This window comes from Canis lupus, chromosome 24 (genome assembly GCF_048164855.1).
Source record: "Canis lupus baileyi chromosome 24, mCanLup2.hap1, whole genome shotgun sequence".
Taxonomy (NCBI): domain Eukaryota; kingdom Metazoa; phylum Chordata; class Mammalia; order Carnivora; family Canidae; genus Canis; species Canis lupus.
This window is the reverse complement of record NC_132861.1, coordinates 50430013-50457964: the sequence shown is the minus strand read 5'-3', so window position 1 is coordinate 50457964 and position 27952 is coordinate 50430013. Positions and strand designations below refer to the sequence as shown.

At 60.9% G+C, this 27952-nt stretch overlaps 1 protein-coding gene across 2 annotated transcripts; it reads right to left on the bottom strand.

Annotated features, from left to right (window-relative positions):
• Window positions 1-53: 53 nt before the first annotated feature.
• ESPNL (espin like) lies at window positions 54-27952 on the bottom strand. 2 transcript variants are annotated; one of them, XM_072796883.1, is made up of 9 exons: window positions 27659-27952; window positions 26492-26682; window positions 24985-25171; window positions 24173-24355; window positions 15668-15799; window positions 10016-10127; window positions 8899-9011; window positions 8000-8194; window positions 54-5371 (listed from the first exon to the last, which is right to left on the bottom strand). In XM_072796883.1, the coding sequence occupies exons 1-9, from the start codon at window positions 27950-27952 to the stop codon at window positions 3761-3763; spliced, it is 3018 nt and encodes a 1005-aa protein (XP_072652984.1). In that variant the 3' UTR covers window positions 54-3760. The 2 variants fall into 2 exon arrangements, with proteins under 2 accessions (XP_072652984.1, XP_072652985.1); XM_072796884.1 differs by having other exon boundaries at window positions 8899-9008.

Below are 27952 nucleotides of genomic sequence, written 5' to 3'. Positions count from 1 at the left end.
TCTCTCTCTCTCATGAATAAATAAATAAAATCTTAAAAATAAATAAATAAAAATACGCTGTTTGTTTCTTTTTATGATGATAAAAATAACATGTTCACTGTGGAGCGTTTGGAAAACACAGGAAAAGATGAAGCCGAACACTTCGACCAGGGAAAGACAATCACCGTTAACAGTCTCACCCGTGTCCACGCGAGGGCGGCTGCGGGTGTGCGGGCGCGTCTTATTTTATGGTTCTATGGTACATCTCCAGCGTTTCTGACGCGACCGGTCGTTGAGAATACGATCTTAAATTTCATCATACTGGGGATGTATCACACCTTAAGAATTCGAAGGGACATCCCGTCACTTCTATTAATGGACATTCGGGTTGTGTCATTTGGGACTATGATAAATAATCTGGGGCCGCCTCTGTGATTCTTTCCCCGGCACAGATTCAGAGGGTGAAGTCACCAAGTCCAAGTGAGCGCTCGTCCTTACAGCTCGATGCACCTACCACAGGGTGGCCTAGCACAGAGGACGGGGGTAGCTCCCCCAGCAGGATGGAACACGGTCCCCTGCACCCGTCCTGGCACCGTCGGGCTGCCCACCCCCTCGTCGTCGTCTGCTTACAATATCTCTTATTCCATCTGGGACTTATTTTGGGCAGGGGCTGCCATGAGGTCATATACCCCACCCCCCTGCCAAATAGTTTGCCAGCACTATCGGGAATGTTACTGAAATTCCTTCTTTCCACCACGGATTCGCGGTGGCACCTCTCTGAGGGCAGTGGTTTCTGTGTGAAGCATCTCAGCTTTCTGGGTTCTGGTGTGTCGGTCGGAGCAACACGTATTTTGGGGGTCGGAACCACCGTGCTTGCTGGGCTTCTGCTCTACAATTCTGACGTCTCCCTTCCTGAAATGCCTCTCCGTGGCTCTTCTACTTCAAGCTTCCCGTGTGCTGTATTAGTTATCTGTCGCTGCGTAACGAGTGAGCCCCAAGTCTAGCGTCTTCAAACAACAAACACTTGTGATCTCGGGCAGTTTCCTGACTCTGGGAGCACTTTCGCAGGTGGTTCTGCCTCGGGATCTGTCCTTAGTGGGCGCCACGGGGTCGGCGGGAGCAGTCGTCATCCGAAGGCTGGACTGGGGCGGGAGGCTCACTTCCTCCCCGCATGGGCCTCCCTCGCGGGGCCGCTCCCGGCTCGGCCCTGGGCTTTCCCCAGCGGTTAGCGAGCGAGGAGGATGGGAGTCTTCATTGCCTACTTCTGTCGAACGCCGCCGTATGGGGCAGGAGGTGCACACAGGTGTGCTCTCAGGACGGGGGCCCTGGGGCCTCGGACGCTGTCTTTGTTCACTGTTCCTTGCAAGTGAACTTCGGAGTCATTTTAAAAAAGAGGAGGAAGAGACTGAGTCTGCACTCGACCTGTGCAGTGGGAATCGAAGAGCCGCGTCCTTAGCCACGTTTATTTGAGTCATGAGGAAAACGGTGACGTTCCTTCAGCACCTTTGATACCCCTTTCGTTTTGTCTGCATGTGTCCCGCACACATGTACGGGCCAGGGACAGAGATGCGGTCCCTCCCCGGTGCTTTGCCAGCTTGCTGGGGGAGGCTCCTGCGTTTGCCCCGTGAACAAGTTCACCTCCCCGTGCCCGGTCCCCTCACCGAAGTCTGCGGCTCTGGGCGCCTCTGAACGGGCTGTGGGGCTTGTGCCAATGGGACAACAGGCCTGCAGGCACCAAACAGGCCCCGGAGCTGAGAGTGTGGCCTTGCTGGGGTCAGCCTCTGACTCCTTCCTGCAGGAACACCTGCTGCCCACAGGTGAGCTGCTAGTGGGCTGGGGGTTGCCAGGACCTGGAACGTCTTAGAGAAACACCCCAGCTTTCCCAGCACCCCCACCCAGATGGGGACAGAGGCCCCGGCTGAGGGACTCGGAATTCCTGGGGCTGCTGCCCAGACACCATGTTTTTGTAAGACCCCTGGGAAGCAGAGTCTGCAGAGGGGCACCTGGGGAGTCACCCCAGGGTGCCCAGCAGAGGCGCCCTCTCCCCCCTCCCAGGCCTCATATCTGGGTCTGAGCCACCACCTCACCCCTCTCCTGGCAGCACACCCTGACCCCAGGTCTCCCTGGGACCCAGGATGGTGGGGGGCGGCCCCTGCTGGCCTTGCTCTCACCCCGCCGCTGGGAGATCCAGGCCCCCAGGCCCTGGAGAGATGTGGCCAAGGCCACAGGGAGTGGGCAGGGACACCCCAAGTCAGCTGCACTGGCCCCATGCCGGGCTCTCCTGAGCACCCTGGGCCCGCACCACCTCTGACCTGAGTCCGCTGCCCCCCCCGGCCCCCCTGTTGCCAGGCCCTGGGAACAACATGGTCCTGCAGGTGGCACACGAGGAACGAAGGAGACCTCGGGGTGTCTGGCACCTTGTGACACCGGCTGGGTCCAGGCAGTGACAGTGTTGGGCAGCCCGGCTCTCATCTGGCTCCGTCAGTCACATTTGGGGTCCAAGAGCCTGGAGGTGGCACCCCGCTCGTTAGAACCTGCTCCCTCTCGGGTCGGAGCCCCTCCCGGGGGGCCTCGCACACCCGGTCTGTGGCCCTGGGAGGGGGTAGGGCAGTGCTACACCCCTTCCGCAGATGAGGATGTGGCGGCTCTGCGAGGCCAAGGACGTGGCCAGGACTGGGGACCGGGCACCCACCACGCCCAGCAAGCACGATCGTGAAGTCTGGCTGGGACCAGGGGTCTTGAGTAGCCAACCGCCCTACGGAGGGCACAGCGCCCGGCCTGAGCCGCCTCCCTTCCCGGCCTGGGCAGCCCCGACCCCACAGCCCCACCTTCGCAGCTGGCTGGGAGGGCTCTGTGCTCCATCTGACAAGTTGCGTGCCACCCTCCAAGCTCTGCTGTGGGCAGGGAGGGCACTGCAGGGCACCCCTGTCCCAAGGGACCACGGCTGTGGCGAGGGGTTCCCGGGGGAAGATGCTGGAAGCTCCTCCCCATACCCCGCCTGACGGGGCCACTGCACAGCTCACCTATGTTTCTCCCCTTCAGCCCCTGCCTCTCTGGGGAGAGCTCCTACGCCCCGTCCCCTGAGCCTGCAGGTGGGCCCTGGGGTACAGGACAGGAGGCCCGCACGGAGCCTTCCTTTCAGGGCCAGATGCTCTGGAGTGGGAGCAGGGCGCAGCAGCAGAGCTGACAGCAGGTGACAGCAAGTGGCTGCACTGACTGCAGGTGCCCCAGTGTGGGCCTCGCTGCGGCCCAGAGACTGGGAGGGCCTGGCAGGAAGGCCGCTGCCCATCGAATCTCGATCTCGCCAACCGCCAGCTCTCCCACGTCACAGATGGGGACAGACGGGGACAGAGGCCTGGGGAGGTGAAGGGACGTGGCCCAAGGTCACGGGGGTGGGGGAGGCAGACGCAGGCTCTGGTTGTGGGCGGGGGGCACCAGCGCTGGAGGAACCGCGGGGTGGGAGAGCAGGAGCCCGGGCGCTGGAGGGAGGCCCCCAGGAAGCGGGCTAGCACCCCGGTGCCGAGGACAAGGCGGGGCCCCGGGGCTGGGAGGCGGGTCCTCTAACTCCAGGGCCCCCTGGGGGGCGGGCGGGGCCTCCTGGGTTCTCGGTGAGGATTCTGACTCCCAGTCGCCCAGTGGCAGAGGGGCCCATCGGGGCGGAGCCGGAGGCGGGCGTTAGCACACGGGGCTCACCTGGCCACCAGGTGGGTGACAGAGGGGAAAAGAGCAGAGAAAACCCAAACCACCCCGTCGCCTTCCCCGAGGCAGCCGCCCGGCTGTCTCACTCTCCAAAGCTGAACATCTCGGCTTCCTTCTCCTTCCAGAAGGCGAAGCTCCGGTCGATGTAGCCGCAGATGTCCTCGCTGTTGAAGCTGCGCCTCTGGCCGCCGGACCCGGGCCTCTGCGCGGGGGGCTCGGGGCTGCCGCTGGCGGCGGCGGGAGGCAGGGGCCCCAGGGGCGTCAGGCCCGACTTGCGGCCGGGCTCGGGGTCCCAGGCGGGACCGCGGCTGGAGCCAAAGAAGCGGGCTTTGATGTCTTCGAAGCCGTCGGTCCAGGCGCGGCGGCCGGCGGCCACCTCGTCGGTCACGGCCTTGTGGAAGGCTCGCACGGACTCCCAGCCGTGGGCGTCCAGGTGCTCGAAGACCTCGAAGCAGAGCAGGTGGCGCATCTTGCGCTCCTCGGCCGGCAGGTCGCACTCCAGGAGCTGGAAGTAGCCGAGCATGAAGAGGTCCAGCGTGAGGCTGCCGTAGGGCACGGGCGCCCCGTCCACGTGCGGCAGGAACTGCTCGGGCGACAGGGGCCCGCGGGGCCGCCGGCTCAGCCGCCGCAGCTGCCGGGCCGGCACGTGGGCCATGATGGCCTTCCAGTTGCCCAGCAGGTGCGCGATGATGCTCCGCTGCTGCCACAGGTGGCCGAGCCGGGGGCCCTCGCCGGGCGGCGGGGAGGGGCCCCCGGGGCCCCCGGCAGCCTCCTGCGCCTGCGGCCTGGCCCGGCGGGCGTCCAGGGTCCTGCAGGCCGCCGTCCTGAGGGCCGGCGTGTAGGCCGACTTCTTCCAGTGGCTGAGGAAGAGCATGACGATGCGCTCCTTGCGCAGGTTGGCCAGGTCGGGGCTGGGCACGGCCCCCGCCTCGGACGGGGCCTCCTCGCAGCTGATGCCCGAGTCGCTGGCCTCCTCGGCGTCGCCCGGCCCGGGTGCCGCTCCCGTTGGGCCGCCGCTGCCGCTGGGGGCCGGGGCTGAGGGCCAGCAGCCTCTCGGGCACTGGCCAGGCGGGGTTCCTGCCTCACAGGGGCCTGGGTTTGGGGCGCAGGGCGGGCCGGGAGCCGCCTCGAAGTGGCCGCGCAGTGTCCGCACGGACACCCCGCACTCCTGGATCTCGCGCTGTGCTGCGCTCCGGGGGGCGCTGGCGGGGGCCTCCGTGCGCGCCTCCTGGGGGGCCCGGCCCGCCGGCTTCTCCTCGCTCTGCAGCAGCCCGTTCATGCCCTTCAGCAGCAGAGACATGCTGCGCACCAGCCGGGCGATGTGGCCGCACCAGAAGGGCAGGGGCTGCTCGCCGGGCTGGGCCTCCGAGGCCCCCGGGGGGCCCCTGGGCTCGGGCACCGGGGCGGGGGCCTCCTCACCCTCTGGTCCCGGCCCCCGGGGCAGGAAGTGGCTGTTGACCGTGATGCTGACCAGGGGAGCGGGCAGCAGGGCCTGCAGCTCGGCCACCAACCGGCCCAGCTCGCTCTCATACTCCTGGCAGCGGCGCCGCAGCTGGAGGTCGGCGATCTGCTTCTCCAGGTACACCAGGTCGTCCTCGGTGAGCAGCTCCCCGAAGGGGCCCAGGATGGCCTGGTGGGTCTGCGAGTACCGCCAGGCCGCCTGCTCCGCGGGGCCCACGCTCCTGCTGTCACCCTGGGCACAGAGACGTCAGGTCAGAGGGGCTGGGGCCCACATAGCATCGCCGCAGGGAGAGGGCCCCCGAGGGTGGCCTGGCCGCAGGCGCTCCTGAGCACCCCAACCCAGCCCCCAAATACCAGCTGGGCCTTGCCTGGACTTACAGTATAAATGAGGAGACTGGCCAGCCTCAGTCCCGAGCCTGGGGCTCAGGGCAGCCACTTGCCCTGTGGGGCCCAGTCCTCTCATCCCCCTAGTCTCATGTCCTCACTGTTCAGTCCAAAGGATCTGTCTCCTCAGAGCCCTCCCAGGCCCGCCCACCAGGCTCCAGAGCCTTCTGTGGTTGGGGAGCAGCCCCCAAAGAGGGCAGCCTCTACCACTCTGCTCTGGGGTCTCCTCGTGGCTGCCCTGGCTCCAGGATCCAGCCCTGCCCTCCATGTCATGGCCCGGGGGACAGACAGACACAGAGGATCCCTGAGCTGGGCTTCTCTGGGCGGGGGCTCTGTGCCAGGCTGATTACAGCTCGGAGCCCCCTGATTACAGCTCAGAGCCCCCAGATACAGCTCAGAGCCCCCGGATACACCTCAGAGCCCCCTGATACAGCTTAGACCCCCTGATTACAGCTCAGAGCCCCCAGATACAGCTCAGAGCCCCAGATACAGCTCAGAGCCTCCTGATTAGAGCTCAGAGCCCCTGATACAGCTCAGAGCCCCCTGATTACAGCTCAGAGCCCCCAGATACAGCTCAGAGCCCCCTGATTACAGCTCAGAGCCCCCAGATACAGCTCAGAACCCCCTAATTCAGCTCAGAGCCCCTGGATACAGTTTAGATCCCCTGATTACAGCTCAGAGCCCCTGATACGGCTCAGAGCCCCAGATACAGCTCAGAGCCCCCTGATTACAGCTCAGAGCCCCTGATACAGCTCAGAGATCCCTGATAGAGCTTAGACCCCCTGATTATAGCTCAGAGCCCCCAGATACAGCTCAGAGCCCCAGATACAGCTCAGAGCCCCCGGATACAGCTCAGAGTCCCTTAATACACCTCGGAGCCCCCTGATTACACCTCAGAGCCCCCTGATTACAACTCAGAGCCTCCTGATTACACCTCAGAGCCCGCTGGTACACCTCAGGGCCCCCTGATTACAGCTCAGAGCCACCTGATACACCTCAGAGCCCCTGATACAGCTCAGAGCCCCCTAATACAGATCAGGGCCCCCTAATACACCTCAGAGCCCCCTGATACAGCTCAGAGCCCCCTGATACAGCTCAGAGCCTCCAGATACACCTCAGAGCCCCCTGATTAGAGCTCAGAGCCCCCAGATACACCTCAGAGCCCCCTGAGGGAGGCCTGGGTCGGCCTGGTGCCGGGCAGTGCTCTGCCCTGATATGTTCTGATCCCGTGGCCCAGCAGGCCCAGGGCCCTGGGCAGAGCTGCATGGATCCAAAGGCTGGGACCCCACTCCCTCTCGCCGGGTCAGCACTGTCCAACACTCGGGGCTGACAGATGTCGCGTAGCCATCAGTCCCCTGCGGCTACAGAAATGGAATGTGGCTCATGGGACTGAGGAGCGGGAGCCTGACTTTTGTTTCATTTTAATTAATTGAAATGGCCACAGGTGGCTGGCATGCGTGGTGGGACAGGGCCGCTCTAGACCAAAGGTTGTAGAACACACATCATTCAGACGGAATCCCACCCTCTAGGTCCCACGACAGCTATAGGGGGACCTGCTACCACTCAAGTCAAATCACAGCTTCTCTGTTCAGATTCCCAAAGGCTCCCCAGCAGCCTGATGGGAAGCAGTCCTGTAATACCCTCCTGGTCCCTCTCTGACCTCACCTCTGCCCATCGTACCCCGCTCACTCTGCTCCGAGGCACCAGCCTTCTCTGGTCCTCCCTCCGGCGGCCTCAGGACCTTTGCACTTGTTCTCTCTGATTGGAATCACTTGCCCCAGGTTCTCACAGGGTCCTCTCTCATTTCTTCCTAGCCTCTGCTCAAGGTCACCTCCCCAGAGAGGCTGCCCCTGAGCACCCATAAGGAACACCCCCTCCTCTTTGTGGGGCTCTGCTTCTCTCCATGACTCCTGGAATCACCCGCCCCGCCCCCAAGGACCAGTGCAGCTGCCCAATCACCCTGTCTCTCCTGCTGGAATATACGGGCCGGGAGGGCAGGGCCGGTCCCCTTCGCTGTCAGGAACAGGGCCTGGCCCAAGGTAGAGGGGGATGAAAAGCGTTAGACAAAAGGACACGTGGCCGTAACACCTGCGCAGGTGAAGAGGCTCCTAGCTCCCTGATCGGGTGCAGCTTCACCGTCCGCCAGAGGAGGGAGCTGGGGCTGCAGAGAGGCACGCAGTGGGCTGCCTGGGTCTCCCCACCTTCCGCGTCTACCTGCCCGGACAAAGCCTCCTGCCCGGGGCCACTCTACCCAGGGCCTCGCCCCGCCCCCTCCCGCGCGCCCCGCCCCTCCCGCCCCGCCCTTCTGCCGCAGGCCCCGCCCCCATCCCCTCCCGCCGGCCCCGCCCCCCCTCCCGCCGGTCCCTCCCCTCCCCCTCCCATCAGCCCCGCCCCCTCCCCACAGGCCACGCCCCCTCTCCTCCCCCCCCCCCGCCCCGCCCCCTCTCCCGCCCCGTCCGGCCCCACCGGGCCCCACCTGGGCCTGGGGGGCGGGGTCTGCGCCCAGGCGCTCCTGCAACTTCCGCACCATCACCTGCCGCTTCCACTCGGGGATGGGCCTGCCGCGCTCGTCCCGCGTGGGCACCAGCCCGTCGAGGTCGCCCGAGGGCAGCCTGTGCAGCTGCAGCGCCGCCAGGCAGTCTGGGGCGTCCCCCGCCGCCATGTCCTCGCCCTGTGCAGACTAGAGCTGGTCACTCAGAGCCCCCAGGGGACCCCCCCCCCCTCCGGCCGGTGCAGAGGGCTCACGGGGTGAGCAAGGCCCGGGGAGGAGGGCGTAGCCTGGTATGCGTCTGCCTCTGAAGGCCAGGATTCCCCGTGTGGGCTGTGGGATCCAGGTATGTGCGTGGGGGGATCGCTGGCTCAGAGATGCAGCCAGAGATTCCTCCCCTTATGTACGTGGCAGAGAGAGAGGAGGTTGCCATGTGGACGGGCAAACTCGTTTGGGGTACAGTTACATAGACAAAGTCTCGTGGCCAATTCTGAACTGCAGGACTTGTCAGAGCCTTTAGTGTGTGCACTGTAACTCTCCAAGAGAGGCAGCACTTTGCAGCACTTCCCAGACTTGCACAGAACATCTCAGGGACTGAGAGTTCCTGGGACCCATTCAAGGAAATGATGGGTTGGATTTATAATGGCCTCATGCCCAGAAAGAAAAGGAGAAAGGGGTGCTGGCCTCCTCCAGTGGATCCTGGTCTGGGTGGGAGCCCCTCGGGACGAGGGGGGTAGACTCCAGGCCCCCTGCCCCCTTGACATCTGCATCTCTGCCCCAGAGGTGACTTGGCCTGGACCCCACGGGACTCTGTGACGGGAGGCCAGCGGGGCTTTGAGGGTTGGCTGGGGAGGCGGGGAGACAGGGATGTGGAGGTGGGGGCGTACCGTGGGGACGGCCACGGTGCTGGTGCTGACCCGTGGGGATGCTGCTCGGACCGTCTGCTCCCTTGGAAGAGGCTGGTCAGGCTGGCCAGGCCAGGGGCCGGGAGTCACTACTGCTGAGGGGAGGGAAGTCGAGTCACAGGGCTTCCCCAGGAAAGCAGGGGACAGGGGTAGAAAACGCTGGACCTGGGGCAGCACTGGGCTTCCAGAAGGGCCCCTAGGCTTGGAGCCGAAGACCCAGCCAGTCCCCCAGAAAGTGCCCGGGGCCCCGGGCAGACTTACTCATCGCTGGGTGTCCCTGGGCACCTGTGGAGCTCCCCGGGCCTGGCCAGTTAGAGAGCCTGCATTTACCCCCCAGCCCACCCCGCACCCTGTCCCTGGAGGGTGGTGGGAAGGATTAGGGTCCGGGGGTCTAGGGACCTAATGCAGCCCCATCGGCAAAAGATCAGAGCTCTCCTCTTCCTGCCCCTCCCCCAACTGCCAACATGCACAGCGGGGCCACACCGCAGTGGAGAAACACGTCCTGCGTGTCACACACACACAGTCCCCCTGGGACTCTATAACCACACCCCAGGCCATGAAGAGGCTCTAACCCTCCCGGATATGGTGCCTGCTGATGTTTCCCATGGTTTTCCATTTCATTTTGCTAAAAATGGTCCCGATTCCCTAAGAGCCAGTGACTTGCTTGCGTCTGCTGGCCCACGGGTGCTCCAGCTGCTGGGGGCCCCAGGGACCTGACCTTCGAGATTTACCTCTGGACAAGCCCAAGCCCAGAGAGGGGATGAGCGCCCCGCAGGACAGCCAGGCCCTGGGGGCTCAGGGCTCACAGAGGGACCCCGCAGGGCGGAGCAGGGGGCCATTTAATTGCAATTACAAGTGTCCGTCATGGAAAATGTGGATCCTCACTCTAAAGAAGGAACCGAGGCAATGAAGGAAATCTGGGCGCATCTGGGGCTGCGTGATGGAGGATGCCTCCGGCCCTGCCCTGTCTTGCGGGCCGGCTCCTGGAGTCAGCTGCTCCCCCGGCCCACCCCCTGGAGGGACCTCAGACGTGAGGCCGGCAGCGCCCACTCCTGGCACCCATGGTCCAGGCCGGTCTTCCCTGGAGATGTGTACTCACAGGTGGGGCTCCGGAGCCCCGAGCCCCTTGTTCCGTCCTCTGGGGAGTCCCTCGCGGCTGACAGCGGAGGAGGGGGGAAGGGCGGCGGCGGCGGCGTCATCAGGAGCCGCACCTGGGGGGAGACAGAGCCGGTCAGCAGGGGGCCCAGGTGGGCCTCGGGCAGCAGCATTACTGGCAGGTGGTGGGGGGCCTCGAGTCCGGTCTCCCGGGTGGGGGCAGAGACTGCATCTTGGAACAGAGCTCGGAGAGGGGTAAGTGTGAGGAGGGAGGACGGTACCCTCCCTCTGTCCGCCTGTGTCTCTGCACCCCCTCCGTGCCGGTGACCAGGGCCCTCACACAGCCCCTGAGTGTGCGATCCATCACTCACTGCTGCCAGCACCACGGCCAGGTGACCCCCGTGTAAAGGCCTCGCTCACAGCCTTTCTCTGGAGGCAGCTTAACCCGGCGGCTCCAGGTCTGGGTGAGGGCCGGGCGTCCAGCTTGTGCTCACCTCTCTCTGGCCTTATGAGACATGGGTGCACACACATGCACACGCACACATGCTCATATACACACACAACACACGTGCACATGTGTGGAACACACATGCGTGCACTGCACACACCCATACACGCGCACACAAATATACACTCGTGCACGTGCACACCCCTTCCTCACTGTCCCCGACTTCTGTGCTGAGACCAACCGCCTGGAACGGCCCCCTCTGACGGGAGAGCAGAGGTCCGGCCGACGGGCATGGGGAGCATGGTGAGACACTGGAACCCCAAGCAGGGACCCCCAAGCAGGGGCCGTGTGGCTGTGGCCACACCTCAGAGCGGTGGTGCTGCGCCCAGGACCATCGTTCAGCGTCCAGGCCGCTCCCTCCCCAAGGCCACTTGGAAACAGAGATCACCAAGATCACCCCCCAGCACTGCAGGGGCTCCCAAAACTCACCCCTTCGCACTACCCCATGTCGGGGCAAGGCATAGACCTGACTTTCTTTGGCCACCTCCCCGCCGCCTCTGGGCACCGACTGGTCGCAGCCAGAAGGAGCCCTTGACCTGGGCGTCCTCCCCAGCTCAGCTCCGAGAGCCTCGCAAGACGTCGGGTCAGGCTGCCGTGACACCGCGGGGGTTGTCAGCAGCGGGACTGTGCCCCCTCCCGCCGCAGCCTGTCCCTCCTTAGGGAGCAGGGATTCTCCAGGCGAACACCCAGCCAGGCTCGTCACTTTTTGGTTTAAAGCTGAAAGCTGAAATCCAGCCAACCCGTCTCCTGGAGGGCGGACTCGCAGGGTCCTGGCCGTGCCACCGTCACTCCGATGTCCTCCGACACGTGGCTGCCCCGGCCTGCACCCCCAGCTCGTAGGGCCACGGCTGTGCCGGTGCCGGGAGCCCGGAGCCCAGGGCGGTGGGCCTGCCCGCGTCGGGAGCCTGGGGCCCGTGCTGCAGCGCAGGGTGCTGCTCCGCTGCGTCCGTCGGAAACCCTCCATCGTTTCTGAACAAGAAGCCCGCGGGCTCCTGCCCTGGCCCTTGGCGTGCAGGGCCCATCCTGCTGGGGCAAGCCCCTTGGCCTCTCTGAGTGTCCCTCGTTCTGTCCCACCTCCCGGTAAGGAGGACAGAGCTTAGGTGGCCACCCCAGCTCGGGGGTGCCCTCAGGAGGACCCCTGACCCGCACTCACTGCCTCAGCCCCTCCCTTCGTCTCCCAACCGGGACCCTCCGCCCACTGTGGCCCCTGGGCAGGAGCACCGCCTGACACCCCATCGGCCTGGCCACCACGCACCTCACGGCCCAGTCCTTCCTGGAGTCCGTGTGGGGAGCCCAGGAGCCCCGGTGCTCCGTGGCCGGGGGGACCCACAGAGGCAGGGCTGCAGCCACCCGGGCTGTCGGGGCTTGTCCCAGCTGCCACCGCTGGGAGTGGGAGGTGTCGCATTAATATTTGAAGGCCGGGTATCAGGTGGCCCGGCGGGCTTGGGGCTGGGTGCGGGATCCCTTACCGTGGCACCTTAACCCTCCACAGTGCAGGGGCCAGGTGAGCAGACCCTCTGGGGATGTGGGTGAGACCTGAGACCCCTGGGTCCCGGGAGAGGGAGGGGCCGGCAGAGGTGCATCCCCCGCGATGTAGCCCCCGGGACACAGACGGAGAGACCAGGGCTCCAGAGGGCAGCAGGGCTTCTTCAAGACCCCAAAGCTGGGAAGTGGTATTGCTGGATCAGAATCTTACTTGAGACCCCAGTCCTTGCTCCGGGAGCCCCTCGAGTCACTGCTCCTTCGGTCCAGGGGCATCAGCAGTAGAGGGGGGCAGATGGCTGGGCCTCTGGGGCAGGGGGGCCCTGGCACTGGTGGGGGTTCTCGAACTCCTACCAAGGATGCGAAGCCCCGGCTGCTCTTTATGTGTACGTCAGGGCTGCATCTGGAGGGAGGGACCCCGAGGGCCCTCACTGGTCACTAACTGACGCGGGTGCCCCAGCTCAGTGGTCCTCAGCTGTGACACGGACCTCCCGTGAGCGCGGCAGCCACCTGGACCCAAATCGCATGATGCTGGGACCCGACGGGGGGAGACCCAAGAGGCAGGAAGTTGGTTTGGGGCCCAGGGGGATGGACTCGCCCCTGCGGCCCGGGTGACCTCAGGCCACTCTCCTGCTCCACACCCTCTCGGGGGAGTCATCCCCTGGGCCTCAGTTTCCCCACCTGTAAGGAAGAGGAAAATCATGGAGGCTCCCTGGCAGGGCCGGGCACTGGTGGGGCTCAGACCTCATGGCCTCCTTGGCGCGGTGCTCACCTGGGATCCTAACCGGGCCCTGTCTGCCGTGTCCCACATCCTGACCCTTGCCACGTTGCAAGGAGCTGAAGGAGCTCAGGTGTTGGGCTCTGACCGCTGTCCCGACGGCTGGGCGTGCGCTGGCCCCCAAATCGGGCAATTGCCCTGAGGTGGGCGGTGAGCTGGGCCCCGGCTGGCGCCCTTCCCGTGGCCCGCCGCCTCCTTCCCTGTGTTTTTGGTGAGATTTGAGCAACGCTGGGCCCGCCATGCATTATACATCGAGGACAGCTTGGTGAGCCGGGTTACAGGCTTGTAACGCCACCCGGGCTGAGAAAATCATGACCCACAGATGGGCGCCGGGCGCCGGTCCCCACGGCTGAGATTCGGTTACTGGCCCCGCAGCCGGGCCCCACCCCTCTGGAGAGGAGGCTGCCCAGGGGAGTCCCTTGCCCTCTGGGCCTCGCTTCCCCAGCTAAGATGAAAGGGTCCCAGAGCCCTTCTGGACCGAGGGGAGGGAATGAGCACCCGCTGGGTGCCTGATGAGCATCTCCTGCCACAAGACTCTTCAATCCTGTTGCACAGATGAGAAACTGAGGCTCGGAGACACTCCGGACCTGCCAGCACTCCCCGGCCCAGAAGAGCCTCTCCCACCCTGGTGGGCGTGCGTACAGGCCTCAGGGCAGGCAGGGCAGCCCGGAAGCTGTGGGAGATGCTGGGGGGCTTGGCTCCCCCCGTTTGGAGGGCCGTGCTCGCCATCCAGGGTGGCTGTTCCCAAACGCCACCCCCTGGCCAGGACCTTACTGAAACCCGGCCCTGTGGCCAGGAGCCCAGCCGCCAGGCACCTGCCCCACTAGCCCCTGCCCACCCAGGTCAGAGAGGCCCAACCCCTCCTTGTGCAGAGGGGTGCTCGAGGGCCAGGGAGCAGGAAGACGTGGCCAAGGCCAAGGTGGGGCGGTCGAGGCAGGGCCTGGCCTCCCTGAGCCGCGGGCAGGGCCTACCCTGGACAGCAGGTGAACGCAGGTCCTGCAGCCCCATCTGTGACGGGGCACCTCCCACGGGACAGGTCTCACCACCATGTCCGGCCTCGCTCCCCGGGGACGGGTGTGGGCTGCGGTGTGTGGCTTTCACCACCTCCCCTGAGCGCAGCGTGGGAAGAGGCCGGCACGGCGACCTCTGGATATTGCATTTCCATCAATATTGCATTAAGCGCCCGGCACCCCCCTCCCCAGCCTGGGCACCCACAGCTGACACCCTGCCCTCCCGCGGAGCCAAGCCTGCGTTGTGAGGCAGGTGGCGGGGTGGGCGGCGTGGCGTGCCAGCCAGTGGTGAGGGCCTGGCATAACCCTGAGTCCCACACAGGCTCCCCAAGCCCCCTGCAGACGCAGCAGGAAGCCTCCAGAGCCCAGGGTGTGTGGACGGGCTGGGCACTGCCGGTCTGCAGGCTGGGGCGGGGGCTGCATGGTCAGCCCAGACAGGTTTGGAGAATCCCGAGAGAACAGAATGCTGTCTCAATCCCATGGTGATACTGGGGAGACAGCGAGGACAGCCTGAGATGGGCCGTCAGGACAGCACCCAGCACCCAGCCCCCCAACCAAGCTGAGCGACGTGGCCAGGGGCGTCCAGCAGATGTGCTGGGGCCTGGGGATGGAGGGGTGAGGGCCGAGGCAGGAGGCCCAGGCCTGGCTGCACAGCAGAGCAGCGCCCACCCCGCCTCCTGATCTCAGCTTCCAGGTTGGGCCCCGTGACCACACAGGGGCTGTGAGGGACCCAGGGGGGCCGGGACGTTCCTAGCCTGTGGCCCGTGACGCTCTGCCCACTACACTGGGAACTCGCCGAATCCCACAAACTCTGCAAACCTGAGCCAAAAATATGTGGGTTTCGGGTAATGCAGACAAGAGGCCCTTGCCAGCAGCGGGGTAACAACTGTCCCACGGGCCTAGGACCAAGGAGGACTGCAGCTCTGCCTCAGTTGGTCCTGGATGCTCTCGAGGGAAAAAGAGGCACAGCAGCCCCCCAGTGAGATCTGGCAAGGGGCAGGGGTCTCCTCTGTGGACCTCAGTGCTGTCACCTGGAAATGGGGCCATGTGATCCCAGAGACACTTTCCAAAAGGGTGGCAGGTTGGGACTAATTTGTCATAGCAGCTCCCTAGGACTAGATTGGGGACAGGGACAGGTGTGAGGGTCTTGGGGGACTGGCTCCACGCAGACCATACTGCTTACTTCAACCACAAGAACGCCCGTCCACTCACCCACTTGTCTGTGTTCATCCATTTGCTCACACACCCATTTGATCATCAAACACATGCTTGTGGTGACCTGTCATGTGCTGGGGGTGGGGCCAGCAGGACAGATGAGATCCTTGTCCTTATGGATGGGGAAGTGGCTTAGCGAGGTGTGGTGCCATGAGGGTCACACCAAGATGGGAGCACCAAGACTGGAACCTGCTGCCTTCTGGATGGCTAGGGGGCTGGCCCTGCCTTACTGGGGTCACCTCACTGAAGACTCAGGGCCCTGCTCCCACCCCTGGCCTAGCTTCCATCTGACAGTGTCCCCCACCAGGCGCTCCCACCAAGGTCCAGCCACAAGCCCAGCCCTAGTCCCGGAACAACCTGGCCACTGTCATGGCCCTGGCCCAGGGTCTGTCATGGACCCTGCCATGGTTCCTGCCATGGCCCATTGCAGCTCCTGCTGCAGCCCCATCATGGCTCTGTCATGACCCTTGTCACAGCCCTTGCCATTGCCCGGTCCCACACTCAGCCAGCTGACTTGAGGCACTGGCTCTGTTCTGGCCTGAGAGCCCTTTCCTAAGAATAGCATGATGTTCACAGTGAGCTTTCTCCATAACCTGGCTGTCAGGGAAGCAGGTGGCCCCGTTGCCCCAGCCTCCAGGGATGGGTGGGGACTATGACGCTTACCGGCTGGACTACCTCCCGCAGGAACTGGGCACAGTCCTGGTGTCCATGGTACTCTGCTAGGTCTGCCGCCGTGTAACCATCTTCATCTCGTAGGGAAGGGTCCACGTGGTGGGAGACCAGCGTCTGGCAGCACTGCAGGGAGGGGCACACCTGTGACCATTGTGCCACCTGCCTATGCCCATGGCATCCAGCAGGTGTGATGGGGGGCAGGCACCATGCTGTACCATCCCACAGATGGGAAACTGAGGCCACCAACAGCTAAGGACCTTGCCCAAGGCCCAGCTGGTAAGTAGGTGTTACGGCCAGCATCCTGGCTAGGCAGCCTGATCCTGACCTTGCTTTAGTAGTTTATGCCTTGGGCTCTAAACGCAGAACTGGTTTCTGGGGCAGCCCCGGTAGTGCAGCGGTTTAGTGCCGCCTGCAGCCCGGGGCATGATCCTGGAGACCTTGGATCGAGTCCCACATCGGGCTCTCTGTATGATGCCTGCTTCTCCCTCTGCCTGTGTCTCTGCCTCTCTCTCTCTGTCTCTATGAATAAATAAATAAAATCTTAAAAAAAAAAAGAACTGGTTTCTGTTTATATGGCCTGATTACTGCTGGATTTGTGAGCAGAGGGTGGATGATTACAGATGACTGAGATTGAAGTCTGCAAATCTGTGAGGTGGCTGTGCCAGCAGCAAAACGGGTGGGCAGATGGACCCCATCAGGGAGTCGGGAAACAAGTCCAACAACATAAAAGGACAACATAAAAAGTGGACTAAATGTAAAAGTCACCTTCCTAAAGCATCAAAGAGGCAACAAGGAAGTGAGGAATGACCAGGCCAAGCTCAGAAGACATGGAAAATCTGGAGGGATAAACCCAGCGCTCAGAAGTGTTTCTGTCCTAAGAGTAGGCCATCGCAGGAGAAATCGCTATATCCTCAGCGGTTCTTTTGACAGCCTCATGGCAGCCTCATGGCCTTTTCTGGGAGACCAGAAAATCTCAAGGTCCTCTAAAGGTGGGCTCTGATTTATCACCTAGCATGGGGGGCTGAGGGCTCTACCCTCAGAGTAAAGGTAAACCAGAAGCCATCCAGCCTTCTGCTTCCTTTCATTCACTCAGGGGCCCAAGGAAACTTGACCCTGAATGTGGACTGAGAAGGTCCCATTCTCACAGTTCCCATGTGTACCTGACAATCAGAAGCAACTAAGATATCATCCAGGGCCTCACATGACTCCTAAAAGTTGTTTATCAAATACAAGTTCCAGCATACAGTCAGATGAAGCCAGGAGCACAAAGAAAGAAGATACCAGAAAAAGAACCAGAAGACCCAACCCACAAGGAAATAGACCCACAGACCCAAGCACTAACAGATAGAACACAACTGTGCTTACTGCTTTCAAGGCAATAAAAGACAAGCTTGAAAATTTAGGCATGGAATTATACACTCTGAAAAGTGACACGGTAGATTTGAAAAATGACTATTAGTAGGTCAGGAACATATGAATAACAACCAAGTTAAAAACTGAAGCTGTAGAATGAGTGAACAGAAAATGGGTCAGAGGCAGCAAACTAGGTGCAGCATGGACCAAAAAAATAAAAAGCAGAAAAGCAGAAACACCCGTTGACACAGGATGGTCTGAAATACATATAATAGTAACCCCAGAAAGAGAGGAGAAACAGAATGGGTGCAGGAGTCACATCTGAAGGGCTAGTGGCTGGGAATTTTGCAATACTTATGGGAGCACTAAAGCACAAGTTCAAGATGCTCAAGCAATCCCTTGTGGGAGAAGTAAAAAACAATCCACTTCAGGTCATATCCATAGTGAAATTGCAGAAAACCAAAGTGAAAAACCTTAGAAATGACAAGAGAAAGAATGATTATCTTCAAAACAGTGGTCCCTCTCAGCTGACCTCTTCGTAGAAGCCACAAGGTGATGAATGAATGACATTTTCCCAGCACTAAAGGATAAGAAGTGGAAATTTCCAAGGAGCAATTTTATACCCAGCAAGAATATCCTTCAATACTGATAATGAGATAAAGGTGCTTCCAGGCAAACAAAAGGAAACAAAGAATTTGCCAGCAACACACCCACACTGAGGAAACAGCTGAGGCATTGGCTTCAGACTGAGGGCAAGCGATTCCATATGGAAGGCCAGAGATGCCAGGAGGAATGAAGATGACAAAGTGGTAAATTTGTGGATACGTTTAAATAAGCCTTTATTTCTTGACTGAATGGAACACAACCATGTCAAATGGTTTTTTTTTTAACTGCAGAAATAAAACACATTAAATATGGTGACCCCATCCCCTTTCCAGCCTCATCCCCACCCCACAAGCTTTCCTGCTCCCTTTCTTGCCACTGGTCTCTACGCTGTACCTTGCAAAGCTCAAGCCCATCATACGGAGAGCTGGGGGCTGCTGGAGACCATCCCGCTCACACCCTGGAGAAGGTTTGTCCAAGAGATGGGGAAGCGAGCCCTTCCCATGCACCTCACTGCACTAGGCACCATTCTGGAGTGACACAAGGACCACTCATTCAGTCCCAATGTCCCCCTGTGAGGTTTATTACTGTGCCTTCATTACACAAGAGGAAACGAGGCACGGAGAAGGACAGGAAGCCTCCTCAAGGTCATGCTGCTAGGAAGTGGGGCCTCCTGGATTCACAGCAATGGCTCTACGAGCCTATGATCTTCACTGGCACCCTCGACAGAGGAGCATCACAGGACAATGCAGAGCTGGAAGACATCTGGAGGGTAAGTTGGCTCAGGGTCCTCCCTGCCATCAGTCCCAATGCCCTCTTTTTATTAGAAATATTTCCAGACAGCCCATTCACTATTCTAACACGAACCCCATTGATAATGAAATTTTCCTGCCCAAGCAATTTTTAAATACTTACTATTATACTCAAATATAAAGGAGAAAAGAAATAATTTATAATTTAAAAAGCATGCATTTTACTATGTGAGTATTTGGGCATGGCTGCGCCAAAGACAATCTGATGTCTGTATCATGAAAAATTGAGAAAGGCACTCAAGTGGACAAAACGGATTACTCAGTGTCCTGCTGAGACTTCTGGTTATTTCCCCCTTCATTCACTGCCTTAGAGCCAACTACTCTGCAAGTTGCCCAAAAATGTTCATATTACAAATGACTCTTGTCCAGAGAAAGGTTCAACACAAAATGTGTGCAGTGGAGTGCAGTCAGCTGTGTCCCTGTCAATACTGACTGGTTTTGCATCTATTTGTGAATTCACTTCATTATTCATTACCTGTGAAATGTTTGTTTGTTTACTCCTGGTTATATGACTTACTTGCTTTCTTCTTAATGAGTTAAATAAAAATCTTTGACACAGGCTCATTTTATAGTTAAATGAGCATCATGGTTACAAGCACTTTGAAAAAGCATCCTCTAGTGTACTGTCTGTAGAATCGCTGCAGATCTGAGAGTTATGCAGGAGACTGGTGTTGCCACTTTGCCACACAGTGAGTAATGGTTCATGGTAAAATGCTAAATAAAACAAAATGCCATCTGAAATGCCTGGGTGGCTTAGTGGTTGAGTGATTGACTTTGCCTCAGGTCATGACCCCGGGGTCCTGGGATCGAGCCCCACATCAGGCTTCCTGCATGAAGCCTGCTTCTCCCTCTGCCTGTGTCTCTGTGTCTCTCTCTGTCTCTCATGAATAAATAAATAAAACCTTAAGAAAATAAAAAACAAAGTACTATCTTCCCTCAACATATACAGCAGGACCATTCTTGGAAAAGTCTTATGACACTATGACACTATGAAAAATATTAAGGTGTGTGTATATAATAATTAAATTTAGGTCCAAAAATTAGATAATTATGTACGCTTGAGTTGGGTTCAAAGCTCGGGTCATTATAAACAGGTTTTCCACCTACGTGCATGTCTGATCCACTGGGAAGTTGTGTGGGGCATGGGACTCTTCTGTCATTTGCAGGACCGCCTGGGGAATAGCAGGTTCCCTGGTGTCCCCTCCACCACACGTGCTCCTCAATTACTGTAACAACCAAAAAACAGCCCTGAAATTTCCAACACCCACTGCACAGGGTACTGCCCTGAGAGCCAAATATACTCTTGTGGTTCTTGAATCCTTGGTCATGTCCTGAGCAAGTGCTCCATAACTGTGTCGGATGGGTGAGTATCTGAATGGAGAGGAGTGAACAGACATCAGAGGCTCTGATGAATAAACCAGCACTCACCTGCCCCTGTCATAGGAGCAGAAAGTCAACTAAGGCAGTCATACTCCAAATGCCTCTAGGAACTCCTACAACACTCAGTGGTAAGTTCGCTTCTTGAATTAGCGGCAACGTTAAGTTAGGTAGAGAACCACTGGTGAGTTAAAACCACTTATCGGAACCTTGAGAGAACCTTATTTACACTTGTCTCCCATCGTTTCCTCTTCCACTTCATCTTCAGAGCCCCAGACCATACTCCATCTTACGGCAACTTCCTCCAGTATGCCCTCCTCCAAACAGCCCTCCTCTGGAGATCTCACAGCAGCCTCCTGATGCAGCATTAAAATGAGCTCCATGCTGTCACCAGTGACCCCTCACTGCCAGCCCTAGCTCCTGCTCTCTGCTCTGCTCTAGACTCTGACCATGTCTAGCCCTCTTTCTCTGAACAGAAACCCCACTCCTTCCCATGTTCAAATCACCACTGTAAGAACCATCATCTCTATGAATTCTTTCTAGATTAGCTCAGCTAATGCTATTCACACAGATACTTCTTGAAGTTGTACATCACAACCACCTGGGGAGCAGTAAAGAGTCCTGATACCTGGGGGCTCCACCCAGGATCAATCAAACCAGGATCTCTGGGCCAGTGGAACCTGGGTGTTGGGTTCTTTTCAACCTGTCCTGGAGATTCCCCACATCCAGACACCTTCAAGAACCACTGCACTAGCATCATGCACCGCATCTAAAATCTCAAACAAAATGTTAGCAAACTAAATACAGCAATATAGAAGTAACATTTCATGATCAGGTTGGGTTTGCTCCAGGAATGCAAGGTTGGTTCAACATTTTTAAAAGTAATCAGAGTAGAAAGAAAGGTCTCGAGGAGATATTTGCACACCCATATTCGTTGCAGCATTGTTCGCAATAGCCAAGAGGTAAAAGCAACTCCAGTGTCCCCTGGTGGATGAATGAATAGAGGCAATGAGGTCCATCCACACAATGGAATATGATTCAGCCTTAAAAAAAAGGAAGGAATTCTTGTGCCTTGCTACAACTCGGATGAAACTTGAGGATGTGGTGCTGAGTGAAATAAGGATAAAAGGATAAAAACTGTCTGATTCCACTCATATGCTGTTCCTAGAGTTGCCAAACTCATTGGGTCAGAAAGTAGAAAGGTGGACGCCAGGGGCTGGAGGAGGGGTGAGCAGGGGGATGTTTAATGGGGCCCAGGTTTCGGTTTTGAGAGATGAGAACCAGGAGCTGTGCTGGACAACAATGTTCACATAGTTAGCATCACTGCACTGTACACTTAGGAGGGTAAGGTTTTTGTTTTGTTTTCTAAGATTTTATTTATTTCTTTGAGAGACAGAGAGAGAGAGAGAGAGAGCGCACAAAAGTGGGAAGGATCAGAGGAAGAAGCAGACTCTCTGCTGAGTGGGGGGCCTGATCCAGGACTCCATCCCGGGATCATGACCTGAGCTGAAGGCAGATGCTTCACCGACTGAGCCACCCAGGTGCCCCAGGAGGGTAGATTTTATGTTACATATTTTTTACCTCAACTAAAAAAGTAATTGGCATAATTCACACCATTCAAAGAATAAAGACTGTGACATAATAAGACAAAAACATGCTAAACAATCATTGCTCCCTTTGGAAGCTGCTAGGACATAAGCTCTTTATTCCAAATTTTTATTCTTAAACATGAGGGGACTCTGTCCCAGCCGAGGAGGCTAAGGAGACCTGAGGACTTGATGTAGTGTGGTATCCTGGAGGGAATTCTGGAGCAGAAAAAAATGATATTAGGTAAAAACTAAGGAAATCTGGGGGCGCCTGGCTGGCTAAGTCAGTTAAGCGTCCAACTCAATTTTGGCTCAGGTCTTGGTGTGGGAGTCATGAGATTGAGCCCCAAGTTGGGCTCTATGCTCAGTGGAGAGGCTGCTTGTCCCTCCTTCTCTGCCCCTCCCCTGTTCATGCTTACTCTTGAGCACACGCCCCCTTCCCCCATAAAATAAATAATAAATATTTAAAAAACAAAGGAAATCTGAATGAAGTATGGACTTTGGTTAGAAATACTGTATCAGGGGGGATCCCTGGGTGGCGCAGCGGTTTGGCGCCTGCCTTTGGCCCAGGGCGCGATCCTGGAGACCCGGGATCGAATCCCACATCGGGCTCCCGGTGCCTGGAGCCTGCTTCTCCCTCTGCCTGTGTCTCTGCCTCTCTCTCTCTCTGTGACTATCATGAATAAATAAATAAAATCTTTAACAAAAAAAAAAAGAAATACTGTATCAGGGACACCTGGGTGGCTCAGTGGTTGGGCATCTGCCTTTGGCTCAGGGCGTGACCCTGGGGTCCTGGGATCGAGTCCTGCAGGGAGCCTGCTTCTCCCTCTGCCTGTGTCTCTGCCTCTCTCTGTGTGTCTCTCATGAATAAATAAATAAATTTTTTTAAAAAAGAAGAAATATAGTAGCAGTTTTGGTTCATCAATCGTGACAAATATGCCATGGTAATTAAGTTGCTAATGATAGGGGGAAATGCATGCGGATCTAGGGGGACTCTGCCTGGTACTAGTGTCTCAGTGGTTCCACAAATCTAAAATCATCCTAAACTATTCTAAAACAAGAATTTAAAGTTGTGGAGGACGGGATCCCTGGGTGGCTCAGCGGTTTAGCACCTGCCTTTGGCCCAGGGTGTGACCCCGGGGTCCCGGGATCGAGTCCTGCATTGGGCTCCCCACAGGGAGCCTGCTTCTCCCTCTGCCTGTGTCTCTGCTTCTCTCTTTGTGTCTCTCATGAATAAATAAATAAAATCTTAAAAAAAAATAAAGTTGCAGGGGAGATTAAGCATAATCCTAGGTTTCCTGGACGAAGTATATTTCTGGAACTGTTGATGGATTAACAGACTCAACAGACAAATCAATAGTGTATGGCTCCTGTTCAGCCCCCTGGTTACGGTGCGATCAGGGAAGCACATGCTGGACACAATCAGCCGGCTGGACCTGAGATGACAGCAGGACCTCACTATGGACTGTGTTTAGGTGTGATAACAGCCTCAAACTGTGATAAAAAAACAAAACCAAACAAAAGGAGCCCTTATCTCTTGGAGATGTCTGCTAAAGTGTTTCTAGATAAAACAGTGCTGACATCTCTGGCTTGCTCTTAAATGACACAGCGGCAGAGGGAGTGGTGGCCGAGGGGCATGCAGACCTCGCACTCTCTGGCCGGGCTGGGGCTCCTCGGGTCCCTCTGGACTCGGGGTCCCTGTCCTAATGTGGCGGGACAAACAGCTGTGCGGCTGCAGGGGCGTGTGCAGACTCACCCTCTCCTACCAGGCCTGCTGAGGATGGGCCCGGCCCGCCTGAGGCTCACCCCGCCCTCCCGCCCGCTGCCCCCCTCCCTGTCTAGGTAGGGGTGGGAAGTGGGGAGCCGGGGGGGCGGGGAGCGAGCCTGCAGGGCTGTGTGGTGTCTGAAGGAGGAGAGAGGGAGGGTGGCTGGGGTGGAGGGTGGGGAGGATGGAGAGCCCGAGAGGGACCATTCTCATCAGTGCTGTCCTGAGCCCGATGGGGTCTCCTTCGCCCTCTTCAAAAGGAGCGAGCACCTTCCCGGACTCTCCTCCTGCGCTTTACCCTATTTGACCCCTGACGCTGGGCCTCCGGGACCAGGGCATGCTCTGGGTTGGACCCCAAGGGCCACTCAGTGGCATCTCAGTAAAACCCTTCCCTGTGACGAGCCCTGCCTGGCACGTGGCTCAGGGCTGCAGCAGGCTGCGCCCCGGGCGCCGGGGAGGCGGGAGACGGTGCCCCGTGGGTGCGCAGGCCGAGAAGCCCTGCCCTCTGCTCTCCACCTGGCCTTGCCTTTGTGTGAGGTCAGTGTGCGGGGGGCCGGGGGCCGGTGGCTGTGTCTACCTCCCTTCAGTGTCGGACCTCACATACTCAAACGTCACCCCTGCCAAGTCTGGTTCCTAAGGGCCTGGGCCACGTGAGTCCCCGCATCTCCTGGGTGATGGGAAAGGGCTAGCCTGCCCCCCGCTTGGCCCTGCTCCCGGGCCCTCCGCAGAGCGCAGCGGCCCAGGGCTATTCCGACGCAGGCCGGAGCCTCTGTGCAGGGGAGGGCTGCGCACCAGGCAGGCACAGGTTTGGCTCCCAGGCAGACAGTCTGGTTCCCTCACTTGGCCCATCTGCGGAGGGGGACCCATGACAGCTCTCCCGCGGGGCTGCTGAGCGGGTTGGATGTTTTCCCAGGAAGCCCGGGCATGGGGAGCCCTCAGGCCTGCCAGCTCCGGGGGCTCCGGGGCCCCCCTGCGCAGCCCCCCACCTCGCCCATCTTACCTCCACGTGCCCGTTCTCTGCTGCATCGTGCAGGGGGGTCCCACCCCAGGAGTCCGTCACAACCGGTGCGCCCATCAGCAGGAGCCGGTCGAGAATGGGTGTGTGGCCGCCTCGAGCCGCGAAGTGGAGGGCTGTGGCCCCCTCGTCATCCCGAGCTGTCAGGCCAATGTCGGTGAAGGTGACCTGGGGGACATGGGGGAGGACCACCGGCTGAGGCGCTGACGGCTCCTGGGCCTCCTGGGCGGGGCACATGGCAGGGAGGGGCCTGGCACAGAAGTGGGAGGCGCCCCCCACCCTGGGCCAGCCTGTGTCCTTGGTCTTGGGGCTTCCTTCCAGAAAGAGGCCCAAAGGAGCCTTTCACGGGTCCTGGAGGGAAGAGAGCGGGGACTGGCCGGGGGCTCTGAGCAGCGCCGCAGGAGCGAGTGGCCGAAAGGTCAGGGTCAGGAGCAGATGCCGGGTGCCCGGTGCCCCTTGCGGCTTCCAAGCGAGCACCAGGAAACCCTGCGGGAGTCCTGGGGACGGGCTCCCCAGATCCCCGGGGGCGCTGCTGCGCGTCCTCGCTGTGCTGCGGGGCCACTGCCAGTCAAACCTGCAGCCCCAGGCTGGGCCGGCACACACGGGTGCTCAGAGTGACAGCCAGGCACATCCCGCTCCCCACGGCCCCGTGGGTCCCCAGGTTCCCTGGGACTGAGCCCAGAGAGGCAGAGCCCCACCCCAGCCAGGCCCTGCTTGCTCGGAGGCAGCTCTGGGGCTGGGGAAGGAGCAGCTGCCAGCCTTCCTGGAGCCTCCTGCCCCCCGACGCCCCCACGTACCAGCCAGACGACGAGCGAGTAGTGGCCGCGGGCAGCGGCAGCGTGCAGCACGCTCACACCATCGAGGGCACGCAGGTGCACGTCGGCACTGCAGTCCTTCACCAGGAACTGGGCCAGATGCAGGTGTCCCTCCTGGCAGGCCAGGTAGAGCGGGGAGGCCCCATTGCATGTCTGCCGGTTCACGCCGCTGTCAGGGAAGGTGAGGTTCAGGGCGTGTTCGGTGGGGGATTGCAGGAGGCGGGGGCTGCTCCAACCAAAGGCCGAGGGGAGGGGAGTCCGAGCACTTGGCCGGCCTATTTGTGCCCAGCCCCCCTCACTGGCTGAGGGGCCGCTGGCTGGTCGCCTGTAGGGTTGTACAGGGTGTGCACTGCCCAAGGGCACCAGCAGCACTTCCCCCAGGATTCCAGCTCTGCACACGCTCATCAAGCCCTTCGGCAGTTCACGGAGCTGGGGCTTGCTAGGAGGTGAACAGCCCAGCGGGGCTTGCGGCAGGCGGGTCATCGAGCCTCCAGAGCCCAGGCCTGCTCCGCATACGGGGGCACCGCGAGCGGGACGCTAGCCCTGAGTGCCCAGGCCGGGCATCTGCATTCCAGGCCCTGGCGTGGATGGACAGAGGTCATGGGATTTGCCCACCCGCTTTGCCTCTGAGGTGCTGCAGGGCCGGGGGCACTAGGGCAGGACACATCGCGTGCACACGGGGCGTTCTGATGTGAAGTCTCCGGGTTTAAATGGTAGAAACTACTGTAAAAACTGTAGCGCCCCCGGGGATCTGGGGCCAGGCCTTTCACCAAGGGGGACGGGAGGACCAGGGACAGAACTGGCCTTGTCGGGCAGCAAGTGTGGGGCAGCCCGAGAGCCAGGCTTCCCGCCAGGCAAGAGGCTCCCAGGGGGAGAAGAGGCAGGCACGGCTGGAGGAAAGGGGACTCGGGGGAAAGGCCAGGTCAGGCGTGGGGTGGACACTAGGCCCACACCTGGCCCCGGGCAGGCCCCCCAGAAGGCCCATCACTGTGCGCTCGGCACCCTTTGTGCGGGCTCAGGACCGGAGGAGAGGCTGCCCCCGCCCAGCCGGGCCCATCCCGACGCTGCCACTCCCCGTGAGCCCCTCCACCCACTCTGGGCAGTGGCACGGGGCCCCCCAACAGTGCAGGGAGGGCACGAGGCGGCAGGACAATCCGGGCGACCTGATGGGGGCCTCTGCTCCTTTCAGGGCGCTTGGGGGTGCCCAGCTTCCCAGCCAGGGGAACTGGGGTCCTGCCCAGTCACAGGGAGCTTCCCGGACCTCGTCGTCGCCTCTGGGCGCAGCTAGACGATGGCACCTGGTGTGCGTGTCCCCCGCCCTCCTGGGTCTCATCGGCCCTCAGCCCACGCCCCGGCCCACGCCCCGGCCCCCCCACTCCGCGGCGAGCCCCCTGCAGGGCCCACCTCGCAGGCCACCAGCCCGCCCCCTCTGCCCCGCCACCCCGCGCCCAGCGCTCCCACGCACACAGGCGGCTCCGCGGCCCCTCACCTGCCGTGGGCAGCGGCCAGGAGCTTCAGGCAGGTCAGGTCCCCGCTGACGGCCGCGTGGTGCAGCGGCAGGGCCCCCTCCAGCGTCTCCAGGGCGGCCGCATGGCCCTCCCGAAGCAGCCACTGCACCAGCAGGGGGTGCCCGAAGCGGGCGGCCAGGTGCAGCGGGGAGACGCCCGAGTCGTCTTGGTCCTGTGGGGGCAGGCGGCAGTGAGCTTGTGTGGGCCGCCCCCCCACCCCCTGCACCCCGGAGCCGCCCCCCCACTCCCCCCGCCCCCGCCCCCACAGCTCTGCTCTTTCCCTTGCAGCGGAGCCAGGCGCCTGCGGGAGGGAAGTGGCGGCGGGACACAAGTCCAGGTCTTCTGGGTCCAGAGCCCCGATCCTGCTGCACTGGGGCCCTCCCTCCCGGCAGGCCTGGCCCTCGCCTGTGCTCGGCTCCCACTGGCCCCCCACGCGCACGGCAGGCCCTGGGCCCCGCCGCGGGGCCTCTGCCTCCTACCCCGGCTGCGCCCCTACCTGCCCGCCCCCCGGCTGCCCCTCGGGCCGTGAGGAGAGCGATGGGGCCAGCTGCACACCGAGCTGTGACCACTGAGTCCTCCCTGTCTGGGACCCGGTGCGACTTCTCGGAGGGTAGAAAGGCCACTGGCAAGGTGGTCACTGGGCCCTGGAGGCCCTTCTTCCACCCCCCGCCACCCCCGAGGGGCCGTGCTGTCGCCCACCAAGGCGTCCGGTCGTACGAGCAGGTGCCCACAGCCCATTTGGTTCTCTGCGGACCCCGTTCTAGGCCCCCTGGGAGACAGGCCCGGGGGATCCAGCCTGATGGGCACACTGGCACGCCCCCCTCCCCGGGCAAGGCCAGACGCCCCGATGTGGGGGAGGGTGCGGGAGGGCACGTGGCTGCCTGTGACGCACAGAGGAACACGCGGTGGCTTAGGGGGCGGCCTTGGCTTTCACGGGCTTTGTGCTGCTCGGGGTGAGGCGGGCGCGGGGCACAGACACCACGGCCTGTGCCGCGAGGTTTGCAGAGCGCGTCCCCAAAACAGAGCCCAGGGCTGCGGCGCCCCAGGGGCCCGAGGGGCCCCGATTACCCGGCTCACAGCTCTCGCTCCCTCGTCGGTGAGGGCCCCATATGGCCCATGCCCCCGCCGCCCCCGCCGCCCCCACTCACCTGCAGCCCGCAGCCCCCGTCTCGCACCAGCCAGCACAGCTCGGCCAGCCCGCCGGTGGCAGCGGCGTCGTGCGCCGGGGTGGCCCCGTTGTGGGCTCGCTGGTTGCCGGGCAGCCGGGCCTGCCGCACCAGGAACTTGACGCAGGCCAGGTGGCCGGCCCGGGTGGCGTGGTGCACCAGGCCCGCCCCCAGGGAGTCGACGATGCCTGGGCCCAGGGCACCCGCGTCCAGCAGCTGCTTCAGGGTGGCCAGGTCCCCGGCCCGGGCGGCCGTGAGCGCCCGCTGCCCCTCCAT

What these genes read in the sequence shown, in the direction of transcription:
- ESPNL (XM_072796883.1), bottom strand. Translation starts at nt 27,952, where the DNA reads ATGGAGGGGCAGCGGGCGCTCACGGCCGCCCGGGCCGGGGACCTGGCC. An exon ending in TGCGGGAGGTAGTCCAGCCG is followed by an intron (nt 10,128 to 15,667) that starts GTAAGCGTCATA and finishes GTCTCCCCCCAG; the next exon opens with GTGCGGCTCCTGATGACGCC. An exon ending in GGGGCTCCGGAGCCCCACCT is followed by an intron (nt 9,012 to 10,015) that starts GTGAGTACACAT and finishes CCCTCCCCTCAG; the next exon opens with CAGTAGTGACTCCCGGCCCC.